Source organism: Tuber melanosporum (genome assembly GCF_000151645.1).
Source record: "Tuber melanosporum whole genome shotgun sequence assembly, scaffold_67, strain Mel28".
Taxonomy (NCBI): Eukaryota; Fungi; Ascomycota; class Pezizomycetes; order Pezizales; family Tuberaceae; genus Tuber; species Tuber melanosporum.
In genome coordinates this window covers 183,240-203,969 of record NW_003299114.1, presented here as the reverse complement: position 1 = coordinate 203,969, position 20,730 = coordinate 183,240, and the positions used below count along the sequence as shown (strand labels likewise).

General features: G+C 47.5%; 7 protein-coding genes; 3 read left to right on the top strand and 4 right to left on the bottom strand.

The window, feature by feature from the left end:
- Window positions 1-2,224: 2,224 nt before the first annotated feature.
- On the bottom strand, window positions 2,225-4,261 carry GSTUM_00010145001 (60S ribosomal export protein NMD3). XM_002841094.2 has 4 exons: window positions 4,157-4,261; window positions 3,697-4,103; window positions 3,286-3,643; window positions 2,225-3,219 (listed from the first exon to the last, which is right to left on the bottom strand). The coding sequence occupies exons 1-4, from the start codon at window positions 4,210-4,212 to the stop codon at window positions 2,448-2,450; spliced, it is 1,593 nt and encodes a 530-aa protein (XP_002841140.1). The 5' UTR covers window positions 4,213-4,261; the 3' UTR covers window positions 2,225-2,447.
- A 155-nt stretch (window positions 4,262-4,416) lies between these two features.
- On the top strand, window positions 4,417-5,372 carry GSTUM_00010144001 (uncharacterized protein). XM_002841093.2 has 5 exons: window positions 4,417-4,463; window positions 4,534-4,709; window positions 4,772-4,893; window positions 4,961-5,144; window positions 5,193-5,372. The coding sequence occupies exons 2-5, from the start codon at window positions 4,633-4,635 to the stop codon at window positions 5,233-5,235; spliced, it is 426 nt and encodes a 141-aa protein (XP_002841139.1). The 5' UTR covers window positions 4,417-4,463; window positions 4,534-4,632; the 3' UTR covers window positions 5,236-5,372.
- A 156-nt stretch (window positions 5,373-5,528) lies between these two features.
- GSTUM_00010142001 (uncharacterized protein) lies at window positions 5,529-6,072 on the bottom strand (the record flags this gene model as incomplete). XM_002841092.2 has 4 exons in its annotated part: window positions 5,924-6,072; window positions 5,748-5,837; window positions 5,639-5,675; window positions 5,529-5,569 (listed from the first exon to the last, which is right to left on the bottom strand). The coding sequence occupies exons 1-4, from the start codon at window positions 6,041-6,043 to the stop codon at window positions 5,529-5,531; spliced, it is 288 nt and encodes a 95-aa protein (XP_002841138.1). The 5' UTR covers window positions 6,044-6,072.
- A 257-nt stretch (window positions 6,073-6,329) lies between these two features.
- On the bottom strand, window positions 6,330-7,653 carry GSTUM_00010141001 (uncharacterized protein; the record flags this gene model as incomplete). XM_002841091.2 has 2 exons in its annotated part: window positions 6,330-6,672; window positions 6,736-7,653. 2 exons carry the CDS (start codon window positions 7,651-7,653, stop codon window positions 6,370-6,372), a joined length of 1,221 nt encoding a protein of 406 aa, XP_002841137.1. The 3' UTR covers window positions 6,330-6,369.
- A 1,149-nt stretch (window positions 7,654-8,802) lies between these two features.
- On the top strand, window positions 8,803-10,968 carry GSTUM_00010140001 (uncharacterized protein; the record flags this gene model as incomplete). XM_002841090.2 has 6 exons in its annotated part: window positions 8,803-8,953; window positions 9,000-9,023; window positions 9,090-9,239; window positions 9,317-9,656; window positions 9,714-10,183; window positions 10,251-10,968. The coding sequence occupies 6 exons, from the start codon at window positions 8,803-8,805 to the stop codon at window positions 10,718-10,720; spliced, it is 1,605 nt and encodes a 534-aa protein (XP_002841136.1). The 3' UTR covers window positions 10,721-10,968.
- Window positions 10,969-11,505: 537 nt separating this feature from the next.
- GSTUM_00010139001 (uncharacterized protein) lies at window positions 11,506-13,819 on the top strand. XM_002841089.2 has 3 exons: window positions 11,506-12,035; window positions 12,134-13,150; window positions 13,223-13,819. Exons 1-3 carry the CDS (start codon window positions 11,982-11,984, stop codon window positions 13,430-13,432), a joined length of 1,281 nt encoding a protein of 426 aa, XP_002841135.1. The 5' UTR covers window positions 11,506-11,981; the 3' UTR covers window positions 13,433-13,819.
- A 461-nt stretch (window positions 13,820-14,280) lies between these two features.
- GSTUM_00010138001 (uncharacterized protein) lies at window positions 14,281-16,896 on the bottom strand (the record flags this gene model as incomplete). XM_002841088.2 has 8 exons in its annotated part: window positions 14,281-14,742; window positions 14,830-15,152; window positions 15,207-15,378; window positions 15,449-15,531; window positions 16,153-16,196; window positions 16,350-16,427; window positions 16,556-16,716; window positions 16,749-16,896. The coding sequence occupies 8 exons, from the start codon at window positions 16,894-16,896 to the stop codon at window positions 14,648-14,650; spliced, it is 1,104 nt and encodes a 367-aa protein (XP_002841134.1). The 3' UTR covers window positions 14,281-14,647.
- Window positions 16,897-20,730: the final 3,834 nt, after the last annotated feature.

The following is a 20,730-nucleotide window of genomic DNA, read 5'->3' as shown; positions in this document are numbered from 1 at the left end:
CCTCGGGGTAACAGAAAACTAGGACGACACACGTTCTCACGAACGTGGCTTAGCGAGGAAAGGGTTTTCACATGACACATGGTTATGAGTCACAGGTATGTTATTGTTTCACGCATATGACCTATTCAGGTTATATGATTTGTTATGTGTGGGATTTGTGATGCTTTCGCAAATGGCTCAAGTATGAGTCATGGGACATGCGCCTGACGAGTAGGCCTTACGAGTGTGCCTTACGGGTAAGCCTTGCGCATATGATTTATGTTTCGCACATGACCTCATTATGATGTCATGGGTTTCGTGCATATGACTCAGTCGAGTCATATGACTTGTTTATTGCGTTATGATTGGTTTATGAGTTTTTGCACATGACCTCGCTACGAGGTCATGGGTTTTGCGCATATGATCACTTTGGTCATATGACTAGTTTGTTATGATTTAGTTTCGCACATGTGACCACTTTAGGTCATATGACTAAAGGCGGGAAGAACACTATATAAGGAGGCCGATGCGGCAGAGGAAGATAGGTTCTTCACGTTTTGTTCTAAGTACTTTTCCTACTTATTACTTTAACGAATATAAAACACCTTTGCGATCTTTATCTTTATTGCGACGTTATCGTTACGCCAAAGAAGGCGCTTTACGAAGAAGAGTTAGAGAAAGCTTACGATAGGTGTTCCCAGTAAAAGACAAGGGTCTTGTACTATCGGTAACGTAGGCAGAGACCTAGAGCTATCGTAAGACAAAGAGAAGAAGAAGACAGGAAGAGAAGTATCGTTCCCCGTCGCCAAGCATTAACTATCCAGAGAGGGATCGTTACACACTGTTCCAGAGGCAGGGCTTAAAGCAATTGGAACCCTTTGTGAGTTGGAGAAAGTATGGAGGATTCAGAAACTTCGTGAGTCCACAGTTCAACAAAGTATTTTATCATACTTTACTCCAGCGGAGAATTGATTCCTCCAGTTAGGGATGTGAAAGGTTTAGCGAGGTGGTATACAGAGCGACTCATAGCTAGATAGAGATCTGAATAGCAATATTTGTATTTAGAATCAAAGTCCGAGGAATGTTGGATCCATCAGTGGGCAAAAATATGAGATCTCCGCCATCATGAACTATCACTCGTTTTCCTTCCAGCAGCCCTAATTCTTGCCAAGCCTATTCCCCACTTTCCATACCTCCTTTACTTCTATGGACTCGAGTCTCCCGAAGATCTGGAGATAACGGAGGTTTCACTGTAGTATCATACTATATACTGTACTACTCCGGGCACCCCTCCAGCGACGGCCACCGTAGTCTACAGTAAACCGGTACTGTATTATACCATCATAGCCAATATTAGCCACTCTCTGGAGTTTTTTTTTACACTACGATACACACACATTCCTCGAACTTCTACTAGTTAGTACAGTACACAATTACTCGTACAAATTACTTTTGATAGTCTAAACCCCGGTAAACTGCAAGTTACCGCCACCCCTGCCCGCAAACACATGTGAGAGATCGTTCAATACAGTAACTTACTCGAGTACTGTACAGTACATATTGCACTCCCCCCATCTAGAATAGTCTGATTGTGCACTGTAAGTAAGTACGAGTAGACTACGGCACCGTACGGTACGGGGTACTGCATGTGCATGGTGCCGTATTATCCTGGAGTGGAATTGTTAACTAGTACGGTACTAGTACAGTACAGTTAGGAATGGAAAGGATTGGATTTTCGATTTGGGAGAATTCGGAATACTATAATATAATGACACATGACACTTGTATACTGCTGGTACGTACGGTGCGAGTACGGTATTCCACGGCAGTGCGCGCTTTTAGCGATGCGGGTTTTTGACTGTGTGGTTGGTGACTGCGGGGTGGTTTATGGTGTTCATACTTAGCGGGTTGGTTGTGTCGTGTGGGTCTTGACTGACCTGTAGTGGTGGTATGATGTCTGTCTTAACGGAAAAGGCGTGAATGCGACGATATCACTACTCGTGCGCTGTCGTACCGTGATATCTAGTGGGATCGACCGTTTTCTGTTATATAAGGGACAAAGGTCCCCGGGAGGATTAGAATTTTCCTGATACGGTTACGGGTTCAGCCTTCAGGACATGTTGGTTCTTGTAAACTGGTATTGGCGATTCTGTCATCGTAACAATGTCAAATTAAACTTGAATTATCCTGGGATGACGGGTCGATTCCTGCTGATCATCTGATGGTGGATCTCACGGGATTCGACGAGGGAGGCATTTGATTGATACTCCTACGCAAGAAACCGAGGGGTAAACAAAACCAATCACAAAAGAAGAGCCCATGCAATTTCCACAACAAAAAGTAGAACCAGATAATACTTGAAGGCAAGAAAAGAGAAAAAGGCAAGCTATTATACAAGACCGCAGACACTCCCACCCCTCGCAAAATTTTCGGATGATACAGAATATAGTCCAAGGATAAGCTTTCAATCAGTCCTGCACATGCATCTCCTCGAACTCGTCCAATAATTCGTCTATCGCAATCTCCGGAAGATCGCCGTCGTCGCCGTCATCATCCTCGACATCCTGCTCCACCTCGCTCCCTGGTTCTGCCCTTTCTTCCGGTACACTTTCCATCTCTACCCCCTCCATCCTCTGTGTTTTGGGCGGATTCTTCCTCGTGTTCTTATACAATGCCAATGAAGCCCTAAGTTCTGTATCCTCTTCAACATCTCTAAGGAACATCTCGTAGTCCCTCTCGGCGCGCTCCTGGTCCTGCTTCCTTGGAAGCATATCCGACTCCTCGCGAGCCATACGCTTAAGGCGCCAGTTCCTGTTCTTGTTCTTCTTCTTCCGCGGATAACTCTTCTTCACAAGCACCACTTCCGGAATCTGGCCTGGTACTGTGCGTTCTAGGTCTTCGTATTGCGGGTTGTTGAAGTTTGTACCGCTGAGATGGTAGCCAAGGACCGAATCACCTGGATGTAGGATGCCGCCAAGGTGTGTGCGGACGAGGTAGCTTTGGGTGTTAGAGACCATGTCAGATGCCCTGGCGACTTGTGCGTCTGCGAGAACGAAGCGGCCGTGGGTCGGGCCAGAGGGCTCAATGTCTAAGACTATGAATTCTACCAATTCTTGTACATCCGCAAGGGAGGAGAAGGGAGCGCGCCAGTAGACGGAGGTTTGGACGTCAGCCACTTGGAGGGTGCCAGGGTCCATCAGGTGGATGGAGTTTCCGATTCTGGTGCAGAGGAGGAGGGGGCTGGTTTTTTTGTTTGTTAGCAACCTTCCAAAAAAAATTAATTTTGGGGGGAACGAGAGGAGTTACGAAATATTTCCCAGTGATCTTGCCATCTTGATCGGGATACACACTAGGTCGTCCTTGCAGATAGGAACTAGCTCAACGGAATATGTAAACTTATAGGACTTAGTGCTGGTATGGATATCTGTTGAAATCAACTCAGAAGACTTCTTCGAAGTGATCGGGACAACCGCCCCCAAAAAGTCCACCATCTTCGTAGCGTGATTCCTTTGTGAGTAATAAAAATCAAGCCCATCCTTGACCTCCCGAATGTTTATGGTATCCTTGTGAGCATTATGTTTCAAAATCAACTGCTCAAGGTACAAGAATGTTCTCTTATGCGGGACCTTTTGTCGAACCTGCACGCACGCCCTCCAAGTATTCGCTATGAGACCACCGTTAACACTCATGCACCCGCCACGGGCAAAGACCACACACCAGTAAAAGATTTGGCACAATCGGGGCATTGGTGGTAAGCAACAACATACTCAACCTCAAAGCTCTGCTGCAAGATCGTGCTCTGGAACGCCTCCTGTTGGACCGTAATCTTGACCCTAATCCTCTTCGAATGGGGCTCCGTCCAGATAAAGCTGGCATCTATAATCCTGACCTTCGCCAGGCCCCTCAGTTTCCGTAGGCACAGCGCGAGCAACTCCCTGCTCTCGAGCGCTGCGGAGACCCATTGAGTGGGTGGCTGCAACCATCTATCGCAGCCGCGGCAGAAGTGGATCGTGGCTTCGCGCTGAATACCGTCGGAGATGTCAACATTGAGTTTTATGCAGTCGTAGCACATTGCTACACCGGTTGAACCGTCGATTGGGGCACCGCATGTTGCGCAGAGGACTCTAGCTTGTGTCTTAGTTTTTGGACCTAGGGTGAGAAGGTGGGGGGGGCATACGTTGCTATGGGAGCCTTCCCAGTGGAGGTTGGAAGCTGGACTGTATCTAGATCCATTTTTTCCTATTTTATAGCAGTAGTTTTTGGTAGCGGTTGTGGTGTTGAGGAATCGTCGCTGCAAGAGAGCGAATGGAGGGGCAAGAAAACGAAATTTATTTTTCTCCGAAATCCGGCTGCCCCGCTAATCTTATCTTATCGCCATCAGATTTTTAAGCAAGTCTTGCTTCTCGCGTTACTCAGCCCAAGCTCGGTGGTTCGTACACATCAGACCCCACACTAGCAATTACCAACCTCTCCAACACAAAATGGTATTTTCTCACCTTCTGTGTTATGTTTGCCACTGTGTGGATAACAGCTGACATATCATATCAACCACAGCCTCCGAAGAAACGCTCTCGCGCAAGCAGAGCTTCAAAGCTATTAGTAGAGCTAGATCTAACACCCGAAGAGGAAGAAGAGGTCGCAGAGGTGTGGTCAATGTACGTTGACGGGGACGCCTCAGAGGACATTGGTGAAGAAGTGATTGCCGCAAAGGACGTTAGGAGAGTCTTGATGTAAGCTCTGATCCTATACACTGTACCTTATTGAAGACCATAGCGACTGTGTAATACCGTAGGGGCATGGGATTCGAGTCTTCAAAAGAGGAAATGAACGAGATACTCGAAATTGTCGACCCGGATGACGAGGGCTGGGTCACCTATGAGAGGTTCCTACCGGTTGCGTCGTTGAAGTTGAAAGGTTTGCCTCCTGTTCCTCGCTACGTGAAGGTGTGGTGGGATGGTCATAATGATAGTCTGTGGTATAGATAGAGACGTCCATCAAGAAGCCGAGAAAGCATTCCAAATATTTACTGCCGGCCAACCCGGCCCTATCACTATGGAGCACTTGAGGCGTGTTGCTGAGCGACTCAAAGAAGATGTTACGGATGATCAGTTAAGGGAGATGCTCGCGGTAGCCTGCACAAAGGAGATCAGTAGAGGCGTGGACCTGTTGGTAACCCCCATTATGATCGAAAAAACACCGCTGACCCCTCATAGGAATGATTTCCAAGCGGTAATGAAGCGGGCTGGTGTCTTATGATAAACTATTATGCTATGCTCTGGGGATTTCTGTTTTATAGGAGACGTCTAATCTTGGGGAGTTACGGTTTATCCACATTATATTCATTCGTCGTAATCAAGAGCTGAGAGGTGTCTATTTCGCTCTCAAATCTGGAATCTCGAAGAGGAAAAATACCCTGTATGAAGCCTAGCAGATAGATACTCCGGAAAAACTAGCAGGAAAAAAAAACCCCTCATGCGGTGATCTCCACTCTAACCTCTTTTCCCAAACCGTAGCTCGCTCCATTGATCGTATCCCATTAAAGTAAAGCATTATGACTGCGCCTGCGGCGATATTAGAACAACCGAGTCCCCTGCGATCCGGTTCCAATCATCAGCCTTATCCTCCCCGCCCCCACACCTTAGAAAAAGGTGGAACAAACCTCGAACAAACAACATCTCCGATTGCTTTTTGATTGTCTATCCTCCCCCATTAGCTTCCATCCCAAACCATCACATCCTCCCCAACTTAGTGCAAACAAGCAAACAAACCTTAACACTATCATCCTCTTCATCATCGCCAACAGTATATATCGTCTCTTCAACGTCTCCAAGGACAAGGTTGCAATGTGAGTCGTAAGCCTAATTCATCACCGCCCCCCTCCCCCCTTTAGTACTTTTTTGTGTGATAATATAACTCCCCAAGCAGAAACAGTGGGAGCCCAAACATGTAATCTCCCCCTCAATTCCCGGTCTCCGCGTAGTTTGACGAATACCTGCTCATCAAGGGATAAGCGGACAAGGTCAAGGGGCTCCTGGATCGGACTGGTATCGTCGGCGTCTGACATTTTTCGATTATTCTTTTGCTTTCGTGGCGATTGGCGAGGTGTTTGGTGGGTTTGATGGAGTGGAGACTAGTTACGCTATTAGTCTACTCGTACAGGCAGCTGTCGCATCATAAGTTGTGTTTGGCGGGCTGGGTTGTTGCCAAGAGGGGTTGGAGGGGGGCCCTAACCCTAGACCCTTGTCACTGTAAGCTGTGCGTCACGAGAGTAGATTCGGTGGGCTCGCTGGGCTGGGAAACCAGCTTAACCGTAGGTGGTCTTCGCAGACATAGCTATTAATTCAGTGAAATTACTGACATTAAACAAGGTGAATTATGGTATAGAAGGAACTATATCTCCACTTTATGCGGATCATACATATAGGACTCCTCCACACTTTTTGCAAAGAATATCAGATAAATCCACATAAAGAACTCTTTGACCATGTTTGCAAACCATCCGATGTCCTTGATACCCTCCCAATTCTTGTTTGCCTGTATGTAAATCTTATCCACCCTTGGCTTCCTGACTTCTTCGAATCGGACAAATACCCTCTCCAGGTCGTCTAGCCCTTCTTTCTCGAAGAGGCGAGCAAGGATGACTGCGTCTTCTAATGCAAGACTGAAGCCTTGACTTCCTCCATGAGGCGGCATCTGTATTACCCACTTAGTAATTTCTCTTAAAGAATAGGAGAAGAGGCGGAAGAAGAAACACACCGCATGAGCAGCATCCCCAAGCAGCACGCATCTCTTGGAATGCCAGTTCCCGCCATGTCCCAACTTCCACACAGGGTATAAGTAGACGTCTTCGGATTCCTCAATGAGCTCCTTAATACACCCCACAGCGCTCCCTTCGAATCTCTTCAGCACATCCCTCTTTACCGCGTCTCTATCTTCACCTACGGCCTTCCACCCATCCTTCGACTCTTGGTTCTGAACCTCCATAACAGCCGCCCAATACACCTCTGTCATGGCCGCATCGCAATAACTAGCGATAATTGACCCACACCTTCCATTGAAAAACCCAGTCGTATCGAAAGGAATCGGCGCTGTGAGTGCTGTCTTCTTAACAACACCATAGGACACCGCCACTCCAGTATACACGAGGAGTCTATCACTCTGCACCAGCCTACTCCGAACGACAGAATGTATACCGTCGCAGCCGAGGAGCAAATCCCCCCTCACCCCTTCTTCTCCCCCGTCTTCGAACTTTGCAATTACCCCATTCTCCTGTTCCACCACCTCCACCAATTTCTTCCCGAATACGACTTCAACGCCAAGTTCCCTCGCTCTCTCCAGGAGCACATTTTGTAACTCCCGCCTGGGTATGCGTAGACTCTCGTATCCGTGCAGAGACTTATCTCCGAAACTCAAACTGCCCAAAGCTTTACCAGTACCCGCTGATAATACTTGCGTTATCGCTACGCTGCAGCCCAGGGTTTTCAACCTTTCGTAGACGCCGAGTTTGTCAAGGATGCGGAGGGCATTCGGGGCGAGGCTTATTGCCCCACCGAGAGGGGAGGGGGAGGGACGGAGTTCATATATTGAGACTTGCAGGCCGAGGGAGCGCAAGAGGAGGGAAGTTGCGGGACCCGTTATGCCGGCGCCAATTATGAGGACTTTTGGTTGTGCCATGGCGCTGAGGCGTTTGTGGTGAAATGAAGGAATAGCTCAGGGAAGGATGTGGGTTTTTCAAGTGCCTATATATCATATTTCTTAACGAGAAGGAATATATACCATCACTCAAAGACAGCTCACTACGAGGCTTGGACATGGTGGGATTGGTTAGCCCTGGTGGGGTGTTACACAGGGTATCGTATTCCAAGCGCGGGGTGTAGGAGTGACCACGTTTGCTGGGCGAAGTCTTTTTTTTTTGCTTTTCAGACGGCATCCAAGCATATATCTCGGTTGCTATGGTATGGTTGGACTTTCGGCCATGCCGAAGATTGTGTTTACTGGTGACAACTGCCATGTCGATGGCCCCATGGCAGGCATGTGATTAGCTTTGGTGCCTTTGAATAAGAAGATCTCAGTCTGCACTGCGCATATACTTTTGGCCGACATGCATTGAGTCACTCTAGTGAAGAAGGTTGTGGGAAATACTTATTTCATACCAAGATAGTAAGTTTTTGCACAGTAATATCAAACTGGATTTTGGCATTGTGGTGAAAATAATTTCATTGACTGGTCTTATTGCTTCTCCAATTTATCTCTCTACCTTTTGGGAATATAGGTATCATTTCTACTCCTACTCTTCCAGTTATTGTGAGAAGGGTGGAGACTTAAAGATTTTTTGTTTCCACACCAAAATATCCCTGTCGGGCATGGTATTGAAAGGCAATTTCAAATGAGGTGGTTATCAAAGGAGACACATTTGATAAAAAACTCTCTCAAATCCATGTAGGTAATTCCTAGAGGTAATTGAAGCTTTCTATGCAATATCTTGAATTTTAAATATTTTAAGGGGTTGGTGATTATTCCGAATACCACAGTTTCTTAGTGGGGAATGCAGTTGTCCCACTTTTTTCCTCACTCGAGGGGAGTCCCGTAGAGCAGAAGTTATCGGAAAATTGTGCGCATTGGGTGGGGGTAGCAGCCGAGATATCTGGCTCTTAAAATAATGTAAGCTCCGCAAGTGTAGTGCAACAAGGCTATTGGCAGATGTAAGATTGTGGGCCATGGAATCGCAGCGCCGTGTTGCCATGTTAGAAGCCATACCCTTTCCCATGATCGCAGTAACCGTATCATAAAATTTTGAGCTCAATGCCAAGTTAGGGTACGGTAATGATCGCAAAGTTGACAAGTCAAAATAATCATGCCAAGTCCTCAGCCATCGCCAAGACATCATCACTATATGAGGCTGAGAAAATCAACAAACCCCTTGTTCACACACACAAACACGAGAGCTCAAGTCACCCTCTCGAGTCGAACACCGGTTCTTATAATATTCCCCAACTATCTAACAACCCTTCTCCCATCAGCACAGAACATAATGTTTTGCGCAAGTATGTCGTATCAACTAATATTATTTACATGAAGAATCAATTGCTAATAATTATGGTTTTTTCTAGTTTCCGGTGAAGCGCCAACTGTTCCCGTCGTCTCTTCGAAATCTGGCAGCCTCTTTGAAAAGCGCTTGATCGAGGCTTACATTGACGAGCATGGCACCGATCCTGTCAGTGGCGAAGACTTGAATACTGCTGATCTGATTGAAGTTAAATGTTTGATTCCCCCCCCCAACTTGTTTTTCTATTTTTCATTGCCCTTCGATGTTCTTGACTAACATTTTACCTTGCAGCCTCAAAGATTGTCCGTCCGAGACCTCCTACACTTACCTCTATACCCGCGCTCCTTACTTCTTTTCAAGACGAATGGGACTCCATCATGCTTGAGACTCACAAGCTCCGCAGCCAGCTCGTCCAAACTAGGCAAGAGCTTTCAACGGCACTTTACCAGAACGATGCGGCGACCAGAGTTATCGCGAGAGTTACCAAAGAGCGAGATGAAGCAAGAGAGGCACTCGCACAATTGTCTGTTGTTACTGGGTCGAGATCGAGTCGTGGCCCTGACGAAATGGAGGTTGATAAAGATGGTCTTCCGAGTTACGTTAGGGATAGAATTGATGAGACCATGAAACAGTATGTTCCCCCGTCGCCTCTTGCTGAAGGATGGAATCGTAAATAACTGCGTTGAAGATTGTCTGCTTCGAGGAGGAAACGTGCTATCCCACAAGGTTGGACCGATGCAGAAAGTGTTTCGACTTTCCAGACCCTCCGTACACTGGAAACACCATTTTCTGGCGCCAGCTCCCTTGATCTCGATGCTACTGGCGAACTCACACTTGTTGGTGGAGCTAATGGGTCTTCCGGAATTTACTCGCTTGCTCAGGAGGATTTGGCAACTATTCTTAATGCCTCCGACGGCGCTATCGTTGATGTTGCCTGGGCCGGGAGAAATGCAATTACGGCGAGTGCGGGCGGTGTACTCAGGGTGTGGGATCAACAGGGAAGTGATAGTACTACCATTAAAGCCCATTCTGGCGGACTGAAGGCTTTGGCTACTCACCCGAGGGACGACCTTCTGGCTTCTGTTGGCGAAGATAAGAGCTGGGTTGTCTACGATCTGGAGGCATCGAAACCTGTTATTCAGGCTTACGGGGAAGATGGTATGTTCTATTACCTGTTGGGGTGATTATACATTTAGAAACACAAACGATTCTAACCTCTCCGTAGAAATTTCCACCGCCGATTTCCATCCTGATGGGCACCTGTTCGCGACTGGGACTGGAAGTTCCGCTCTTATTTATGACATTCGCACCACTGTTATCGGTGCAGATTTCAAGCTTGGCGGTACTGTTTCCTCTATGAGCTTCTCTGAAAACGGGTTCTGGTTGGCGATTGCTTTGAAGGGCAAGACCGATGTTCAGATCTGGGATTTGAGAAAGATAACACAAACCAAGGCCCTGGATATCGGTAGCAGGGTGGACACAGTCAAATGGGATTACACTGGCCAGTACCTTGCAACTGGTGGGCAAGCCGGAATCAGTGTACAGGCCTATTCGAAATCTACCAAATCTTGGTCCGAACCTCTTAGAACTGCTGTCTCAGCTGTTTCCACCGCTTGGGGTAATAACGCGGCTAGTTTGGTAGCTGTCGATTCGCAAGGAGTTTTGACTTGGTTAGGGATCGGAGAGGAATCGTAATGTCGAAGAGGAAATCTGGTCCCATTTTTCTTTTCCTTTCTCCCTTTCTACCAAAAACCAATAAAGCAACTGCTCTTCTCTTTTCACCTGTAACATTAAAGCAGCGTTACGAGACTGTTATTTTTTTTTCATTTTTTCTTCTTCCCCCTACCATTTCTCAGGTTTCGATGTGCATTTCTTGAGCAAACTGTGATGTTACATGTATGATAAGAACGGAGAAATTCACTCACTCTTGCTCGCTCCCACGACCTTTATAGACTATATATACCTTTGAGGCTTTTGGGGAGATATTTTATAGTTGTCTTACAACACTAGAACCTAGTATGCCCAACAGTGGTTAGTCCCCAGTCTCGGTTCGGCTTGATCATGCTAGAATCCAGATACCACGTATTTTAATTGGAGAAAGTCTTGCATAGTGACCCTGATTACTTGTAACTTAGGATTCGCACCCTTCTGTTGTTGTCGCCCCTCCATACAGTACCTGTAAGTACTGCTCAAATACAGCAACCTTCAGGGCTCAACCACATCACCACCAGCCCACACTCAGTACCTTCTATCAACAAAATTTCTAATTTCTCTGTTACAGATGATATATCCTGATATACGGCTTCGGCCTCACGAATGCCCGTTATCGACGCCGTGTCCAGCCTGGTTAGCGCACTGTGTCCTGTGACCTTCTTTGTTGTAAAGGATGATTAATTGGTGTCGTCGGGGAAAAAAAGAAAAAAGAAAAGAAAACACCTATCATACTTGTACCGTACGAGTACTGCAACCTTTCGTTTACCCTAAAAGCTTCGTGCAAAGCACGCTTAAAGGTCCAGCACCTATTCGGCGTCACCCCCCATCGTCCCCGTTAACCTCACAGAGCTCTTAATAAGGCTAATAATATATGATAATATGGGTTTAAATTACTGACCTTATTACCGTAGGTTGTACCTGTAACTGTTTATTCCTCGGATTGGCCCCAGAGATTCGTAATTCAAGCGCACTCAGGGTCTACTTGTACTGGTAGGTAGTATGTTCATACTCTCAAGACACAACAACAGTCTTTTCTATCCTCCCAGAGCACCGACATCTGTTCCGCCCCACCATCTTCTCCCTCTCTCCCTCTTCCTCCCTCTCCTACGTTTATTTCCACCATACGAACTCCCTAATCTATTCTCTCACGTTCTTCGCTCTCCTCAAGTTCGCCATCTTTTCCCACCAAAGGAGAAGAGACAATCACACCAGACAAGGTTCCGCTAAAAGTGTGGACCCAATCATGTCGGAAGAACGTTCTCGTCGACCCCCTCCAAACGCAGGACGAGTCCGCAAGGTCCGTTGAACGATCCATTTGTTTAACCACCTATACACTCCCCGCTCAGTTAAGTTTGAAAGTCGCTAATGCAAATTGTCTCATTTCTGTCTCCTTAGCGAAGTCGGGAACAAATGCAGGCAGGCCCTTCGTCGGGCTCCTCCGCCTCCACCGTCGCCACATCCCCAACTGCAACTACAACAATCGCTGGTTCAGGTTTGATTCTGCCGGGAAATGCACTGGGCTACCCATCTCAGCAACGCCCGTCTCCAGCAAACCGCAATGGAGTTCCCCAACCTTCTTCCTCACAAACAGTAATCGATCTAACAGACTCTCCCCCACCACTTCCGAGACCTGAGCGGTCTGGCCATCATCCTCCCCTTAACCTTGGGCGAGCTGAGGTAATTGATGTTGATGCTCTTCCGGACTCTCCGCCCCCGGCCCCTCCTCCTATACCACAATTTGGTCAAGCCGAATGGATGGGACAGCAGTACGACGAAGAGATGGCTCTATATTTCGCTAGAGATGCTGCACAGAATTTGTTAGGCGTCGGTGGTGGGAATGGAATATTCTTGAGTCCCCATCGCCGAATTTCACCCCCGAGACCAGTTGAGCCCAATGCGCTTTACAGTCAAGTCGGACCGGACGCCTCCTTCCAAGGCCGATTCTATCCACAGGCCGACGACCCGATGCTGGGGCATGGGGGAATGGTAGGACCGGGGCCTTCTAACAGGATCACCGTGGGCGGATACAACCCAATGGGATCAACCTATCCCCCACCCCGTGGTGTCATGGAATTGCTCCACAGCGTTAGGGGCGCTGTCCCACGAGCAATCAACAACCTAAATTTACCTGTGAGAAACCGCCCCGTTGTAATAGACCGTGGCTTCCAGCCACCCGGACGATTAGACTTCAACCAACGTGTCCCTGGAATAATCCGTGAGGACTCACCAGTGATTGAAGACGCCGCCAGGGCCCGAAATATAGACTATAAAGCGCCCCCGCCAGCCAGAGAGGGGTTTACTAGGAGCCCAAAAGATACTGACATACTTGTCTGCCCGGAATGCCAAACAGAGCTGGGTGCCGAATCGACAGATGGGGCGCAAGAGCAAGTATGGGCGTCAAAATGTGGTCATGTATATATATCTCTTCCCACCCCTTCAGACTGAGGCCCGGTAACTAATAGATGTCTAAAAAATATCAAACAGTGCTATTGCGGCAAATGCGTCCAGTCATTCCGCGTCCCAGCGCTCACTAAGAACGGGAAGAAGGGAGCAAGGCCTAAACAGAAGCCTTGTGTGGTATGTTCGAAAGTAAACCTTGCGGCGAAGTCGAACATGTTCAAAATCCATCGCCTATCACATCCTCACTTCCTTTGTTTTCTCCCTCACACACACTCTCCCGCTTCATCTATCTAAAACTGTCTATTGTGATGACGATAGTGATGTTGAGGGGGGGTGATTTTTATTTTTACAATTTGTTGGTTTTCGGTTTGGGTGGTGACTATTCTTACATATCTTTCACTTTACATCTTTGCTGCTAAACTGACCCACCTTTTACCCACCCAACACAATATTTCATGAGGTCCATGATACTATTGCTTGCTTTGACAGCTGTGTCTGTGGCAGCTGTGCCTGTCGTTGGTTCAGTTCCGCTCCGCTCAGTTCATCTGCATTACCCTCGCCCGCGGAAATTACCTTTCTTTACTTTATTCCAATTTTTTTCTTTTCCCCTCTTCTCTGAAACCGTATAGCGTTAATCATTTGTTATCATTTCTTCCCTCCCTACCCCCTCCCCTTGGCTTTGCCTGGCTTCCTCAGTTATTACTACTCATATCATATCACGGTCATAGACGGGTCTTTTTTTTTCCCTTTCTTCCCCCTCCTTCTTCCTCCCTCCCTTTCGCATCAAAAAGGACATTCCTCCCTTCACTTCCCAGCGTATCATCCTCTCTTTCTCTCTTTCTTTCTTCCTTTCACCCATTTTCGTTATAATTCGTTTAGTTCATCAGGTATACGGTAATGGGCTCATGGGATGTCACTCGAGAATGTTTATTTTAACCTTTACCTTTTGCATTCTGATGTAGGGGGGGGGGGCAAATGTAGGTAGCTTGGTGTGGGGCGGGGGGTTGAAATGCAAAAAAGAAAAAAAAAGCTGGGATTATCTTTGTTCCTCCGGGGCGGCCGGTGGAGTTTTGGTAAATGAAAGAATAGGTGAGTAAAAAATATGAGAGAGTATCGATGTTATTGCTTTATGTAACTGGGTATTTTGTCAGTAAGTAAAGTGCCATTGCAATTATATAGAATCCAAAGCAACTTCTCCTTCCTCCATCCCCATCCCCACCACCAAAGCACACTTGCTCACAAATTCTGAAATAAAAATCGCCTAGGGGGGAAACCTAACCCATCAATGAAGTATGAATAACGAATAAATACCATGCGATGTAAATATCATTCTATACCCATCCTACGAAATGAACAGAGAAAAGGAGGCGGATATTGAGAGAGATGGAAATAGATGGGAAGAAATACGATAGCTAATTGTAGAAGCGAGCTAGGAACGAGAGAGAGAGAGAGAGATGGAAACCGGGATAAGATTTAAAATGAATAGACTAAGAAAAAGCACCAAGAATTTCACGAAGTATCCATCTCCTCTTGAGAAGGTTGTTCCGTTCCATTCTTCTTGCGCGAGAATTGGACAAAGTCATCTAATATCGACGGCCATGCGCCTATATTTCCCCCATTACCACCACCGCCATTGGTTAATCCCACCATGACTGACCAACTGTAGGGGAAGGAGGGGGGAATGGACTAACCATCAACATCATAACTCCTCAACTCTGGATCCTTATCAGCAAACTGTACAAAGTCATACATGCAATTCCAAGTATCCTTCGCAATACTCTTCTTATACTCGGTCTCCAAGAACTCGATCCAATCCTCCAGGTTCTTCTGGAAGCGGTGTGTGAAGAGGAGTTTCCAGTATTCGATCGCGGTGTCCATTTGCAGTGAGCGCTGATTCGGGTTGCGGGCAAAGTTGTATGTGAACAAGTAAACCCTTTTGAAAGTTGCCTCGTCATGGGTGAAGGAGGTACGGAGAGCGGGGACTTTGGCTCGCATTTTCTCGAGCGTGTCGCAGCTGGTATTTTTGTCAGCCAAGGGGAACGGAGGTAGGCAGGATGGGGGGGGTCACTTGAGAGCCTTCCACCCTTCGACGAATCCTTCCCGTGTGAATTCACCCATTGTTGGGGCTTTCAGAGCCTCCGCGAGGACGAGGACTGTCTCCTCTTCGAGGCCTACACCAATTACCGGAAGGAATTTCATGACGCCGTTAACCGTCATAGTATCCTCCGGGTCGCCGGGTTCTGTATTGAAGGGTTCTGTATTTTAGCTGTCGTGTCGTTCTTCAAATTAGGAGAGGAGGCTGTATTGTACCTCGGAACTGGTCGAATACCTTCCTCAGCGCCGGATCAGCTGAAGATGGCATTGTCGACGAAGAATTGTTCGAGGTAAAGTACCTGTTGAATCGTCGTGACATGTTAGGATTATGATTGTTTTTTAAAAGAGAATAATTTGTTCTCTATTTCCTCCCCCTCCCGTCGGAGAGGTGCGATAGTCAAGGATGTTCAAGATAGAGATGTGTTCAAGTGAGATGGAAAGTGCAAGCAGAAAAAAACGAGGCTCTGATAATGGTTTTGAGAAACGTGCGCGGGTAAGTAGCCAGGCAGGGGGGGGTAGGATATGTTAAGCAACGCGGAAGGTTGTTGCCTTAATATTCGTATTAGGCAGCGATACGTAGACAGGAATACCGCCGGCAGCAAGAAAAGAGAGCGGGGGGGATAACGAAACGACAACAGGATCGTTTGCTAAGCAACCAGAGAATGATGCACTTCACTTCACCTCACTTCCTTCCACCTCCCAATAGTATCCGACGACGAAGGGAGAAAGCAGAACCCTCTGGAAAACCAGACGACAAATTCGCAATGGAGTCCCGGGACTTCGCCGTGGAGGAGTGGAGAAGGCAATGCGGGGGAACGTTGAAAACTAGTGCGGGGGTGGAGCGGGGGAGGGGGTGGTGAAAGGGGGGAGGAATATTTTGGGGGGGAGGAGCTGGGACAAAAAAATGGGGAAAAACATACGAATCAACTGCGATCTCAACGTTCCATGAATGTGACTTCAGGAACTATAACTCCCCAATCAGAACGATTCGTTCGATTTCCTGTTAGCCTCCCTATTCTTTTGCCTTTCGTGTTCCATCATGCTGGTCCCAGGCCATGCAAGCCCCTGCAATACAGGAAGGAGGAAGAGGTGATAAGGGTGAGAGGTAGATAACCACCTTAGCAGCTGTACGCTCAGGGCATGCCGTGAAGGCGATAAACTGCTGAATAGCAAAGCGTTGGGAGGGGGTATAACTCTGGGGGAGCAGGAAACAATAGTCAGCGATCTTTAACAAGAAATGGCCTATATGGTGGGGGAGGCGCTAAGTAGGCGGGGAGGGATCGATGTCCCGTGCGGGTTAAAATGCGGGGGAAGTTATCCTACCATCCGGAGTTCGTGTGTTGAGGAGGGGGGGAAGATATTTCGTAGCAAGCAATCCCAATTCTCGGGATCACGTCGATGATGATGGTTGCAAGGTGGGGGAGTGAGGATTGAGTTGAAATACCAGGCGCCGAGAGGATGGATAGGGGAGAGAGAGCATAGCACTGTAAAGTATTATAGATTCGAAGCTGCAGACCCCGACGCGGTACTTGCACGATACCTGATATGATGATACCTTGTCCGAAGCCGGAATCGGGTTTTTGGTTTGGTTTAAATCCCGAACATGCCAATGTTGAGTCAGAACCGGTCCCGAGCTTTAGGTCAAAACTCAACGAGGGCTTCATTTGGTGATGAAAAATTGCGAATCGCGCCACCCAACGTTAGGAAATTTTGTCATGTGCAACGTACTGTGCTGTGGCAGCCAACAAGCGTTGAATAATATTATGATAACATCCACCCCTGAGAAGATATATCAAGGGCACCTGCTATCCTCTACCGGTAGCCTATCAACTTAACCTGCAGGAAAAAAAAAAAAGCCACGAATGGAAAATACGGTAAGGTGTTTAAATACCCTACGGTACTCGAGTACCCGCGGATCCTATTCTGCTACTGAACTACCGTAGATCCTTTAACCCATCCCTGTGTTCAGCATCCTAGATCACACCCCCCACCACAATTTAACAACCCTCACGCCGCGCCGTCGAGGTAATGCCATTAACAATTCCATGAACCAAAGCTTTAGCCCACCGTATCGACACGCAGCCAATTGCTTCCATGGCCACTCTAGGCCCCACATTCTGTAGCAAAAGGAAAGGAAAAAAACGCCCAGTACCCGCTAACTATAGTGGCTGCAGTCAAATAGTTTTACCAAATTGGGCCACCTCAGATCCCACCTTGCAGGCATAGATCTCGGCGGTTTTTCCCTCCCCCCCCAAAGCTCGATCCGTCAAAAGCAAAGCACAGCGACAATCTCCCGAACACCGCACCGGTATTGATACGGGATAGACGAGACCTTTGGAGATTGGGCCCTCCCCGAGTCATACATTCACTGGGCAGGTGTTGGTTCTCTCTGTATCCGAAACGTCGAGAGACGATGTGCAGAGGAATTGAAAGTAAGCGCGGATGATGAAAGAGCAAAGGAAGTGATCGGGAGATACTAGCACATGTTTGGTGTGTTACTCCTGTTGATTTCCATGCTAGGTTGCTTTCAACTGCGGATGTCGTCTGAGCTGAGCTAGACTCCCTGAGCGTCATGAAATCTCACCCTACATCCGTCATCCGTCATCTGGGAAAAAAGTGTTGTAATAACCGGGTTCAATGGAAGACAAAAATATGCAGGAAATATATCTTCAAATGACTATCTCTCCAGGTGGGATAAACAGGTCCCTTAAATACATAAAGACTCTCTTAGAGGTGTCATACTACGACGTATAGACATCTCTTTGATACAACCCGTGGTAGGCTGGATGACGATATCCAACGAGAGGGACTAACTTTCGAGCCCGAATTTTATTTTATTTTCAGGCCACACAAAACTCCTCGGCAGGGAGATGCGCTTCGTGATAAGAGAGGGTATATTTATGGATTCCCATTTCATCACTGGTAGATACATTTTTAACCTCATTCCACTGCTTTCAGAAATTGACCCCAATAATCGACATAGCCCTTGTCGCATTTCAATCGAGGTAATGGTTTATTATAGTTTAACCGTCAGAAATAGATATTAAGTGCGCCTTCCCACCACCTGTCCGGTCATGAAGACCCGACGTATTCCACGACAAATGAGAAGAAGAGTAGTTGTACCGGTATATCATCCGCCAGTCACCGCAGATGCTCTGGGGAAAGATCCGGAAACACATAATTGTTTGAGAGGACATACCAACCCCCGAAACGCTATTGGGCAACGGGGTTTACTCTATTCATGGTGGCGATAGGTGCTCCTCGTTTCTCCGCGATCTCTAATGGCTGGGAACACCCACTCTCCGTTAATAGCTCCTCATCTACGGGGGCATCTTGAAACCTGCGCCTAGGCTTCAGACCACATACTCGGAGATGTAATTTTAGGGGCTTACTGGATCCCACCCAACAGCCTCTTTTGTCTAATGACTTGCGCCTAAACATGGAATACCAGGATCAATGCATCATACCACACGCCCAATCGCGCCTTCCATCGTCAACTATCTTAATCCTAGATGTTGTTCGTTCCAAACTCCAGTCAGCGAACACAGGTGACAAAGCAACAACCCTTCAAACGATTAATTTCCCATACACCGATACAATATTTCTAGTTTATTTTCCATCCACATTTTAGTGCGTTCACACACTTCTGCCCTCGGCGCCCTCTGGGAGGCACCATTGGGGCTTGGTGCGCAAAAGCTCTGATGAAATTACTTGAAGGATTTTCCAGGTATGATACCGTTTATGACACAGTACGGTACGCACAAAATCCTCCCTTCCGATAAGATCAGTCTGACTCGCCCGCACCACGCTCTCAAACTGGCTAGTCATGGAAGGCCTACCGAGTGATCCATTATGTTCAGGGGATTGGAGTATTATAAGAGGGGAGGTCACGGGCCGGGAAATGCCTTGTGATATCGATTTCCGACAGTTGGGGTCTTCCCCCACCACAGCCACATCGCTGGTGGAGGTAACGGGTGACTCCAGATATATCATATCGTACTTGTAGATTTGAACCAATCAGGTTCACAGCATCCCGCCAAGTCGGCTCGTTATCAGGCTCGGTACTCCGGGTCCCTGGGTATCCCTCGCGCCGCTGCAAGTCTGATCGAGGAGCCTACCGCACCGCATTTCCCACAATTCTATTTTTTTTTTTTTTTTCAAAGGGAGCATGTTTAGGTGCGCCATTGTGCTCGTACTAGTACTCATAGCTCTCGGTTAATAATAGCCCTAAAAATCTACGGTATCTACTCGTATACTGCATGACATTGTAAGCTCTAGGAAGGGTTTAGGGGGTGTCCCCGCACCTGGCTTATCTCTCGCTTAACCATACAATAACAGCCACGAACACTCCGAGTGCTGCGATTATGATAACGTTATAATCTAATAAATAGCAGTGCACCAAGCAGCAAATCACCACCCATCCTTTCTCCAGGCACCAGGAAGAAAAAAGTCCCCGGCCACCCGCCTGCCGGTATATGCTCCTGTCACCGGATGCAGAGACGAGTGATTCACGATGAGAGGTCGTCTGCAGATACGGTATCATAAGTTAGGATATCTGCACAAAACTATTTACAGCAAACTCTTGCACCAGGACTTGCTAAAAACGTTTCGGGTAGGACTAGGATAAATGATACAAGATTAACCAGGCCAGAGCCACCTCAGGCGCAAGCATATGTGCTCAAGCAGCGAGCTCGGTCGCGATTGGTGAGGCATCACGTCATGGCAACGGTGGGGCGCCTAAACAGTTCTGAACCGCTGTGCTCCAGTGGCGGGCCAAATGCTAGCATCAGCTGGTGAAGTACCGGCAGTGTCAGTTATGGGTTCTGAGGGTTGAAGAAACGATGGCGAAATGACCAGAGAATGCTTTGGGGATCCACAGCTACAAACAAAGGGAGGGAACCAACTGTAGCCAAGAGAGTGAAGAAGTGGGTGGAAACTTCCTTTGACTGGACTGCCGTTCCCCATGTTCAAAAATAGCTTGCTTTCAGGCTTCTCGATCTCCCTGCAGACGGTATAATTACGGGGGTGCGTTTTCTCCTGCATTGGGGCCATGGTAACTGTATACAAGTATGATAGGATCTGGTGGTATTTTTTTTTTTTTTTTTTTTTTTCTCCCTTCGCCGTTCGCACTTCAACTTCACCGGCCATAGTTTGCAAAATACCATGCATAGTAAGTTATCTGGCACTGATACCGGCCATTACAGTAATCAATAGGAGAGATTACAAAAAGCCCGTGTATTTCCAGCATGACCTTGTTCCTGCTTGTTTGCCTTTTCAGATCTGTCGAACCTGTACCGGTACTGTACTCGTACTATACCCCGTTACCAAAATTGGGTTACCAACTAGCCAAAACCTATCTGATCTGCCCCTGCCCTGTCCTTTCACCGCGCCGTCATTCCCTCCCTCCCACCTTTCTTCTATCATACATACCCCCCCCCATTCAACTGTCAACAACCACTAACAGTCACCACTGGAATTCCTGCAGGGTCCTCCTCCTA

Excerpts from the sequence above, each read along its gene's own strand:
- GSTUM_00010139001 (XM_002841089.2), top strand. The coding sequence starts at position 11,982 with ATGTCGGAAGAACGTTCTCGTCGACCCCCTCCAAACGCAGGACGAGTC. Across the intron at positions 12,036-12,133 it reads ACGCAGGACGAGTCCGCAAG|CGAAGTCGGGAACAAATGCA; the intron begins GTCCGTTGAACG and ends CTGTCTCCTTAG. Across the intron at positions 13,151-13,222 it reads GGGCGTCAAAATGTGGTCAT|TGCTATTGCGGCAAATGCGT; the intron begins GTATATATATCT and ends AATATCAAACAG.
- GSTUM_00010145001 (XM_002841094.2), bottom strand. The coding sequence starts at position 4,212 with ATGGATCTAGATACAGTCCAGCTTCCAACCTCCACTGGGAAGGCTCCC. Across the intron at positions 3,644-3,696 it reads TTGTGCCAAATCTTTTACTG|CGAATACTTGGAGGGCGTGC; the intron begins GTGTGTGGTCTT and ends GTGGTCTCATAG. Across the intron at positions 3,220-3,285 it reads AGATCACTGGGAAATATTTC|CCCCCTCCTCCTCTGCACCA; the intron begins GTAACTCCTCTC and ends CAAAAAAACCAG.
- GSTUM_00010144001 (XM_002841093.2), top strand. The coding sequence starts at position 4,633 with ATGTACGTTGACGGGGACGCCTCAGAGGACATTGGTGAAGAAGTGATT. Across the intron at positions 4,894-4,960 it reads TGCGTCGTTGAAGTTGAAAG|ATAGAGACGTCCATCAAGAA; the intron begins GTTTGCCTCCTG and ends TCTGTGGTATAG. Across the intron at positions 5,145-5,192 it reads ATCAGTAGAGGCGTGGACCT|GAATGATTTCCAAGCGGTAA; the intron begins GTTGGTAACCCC and ends GACCCCTCATAG.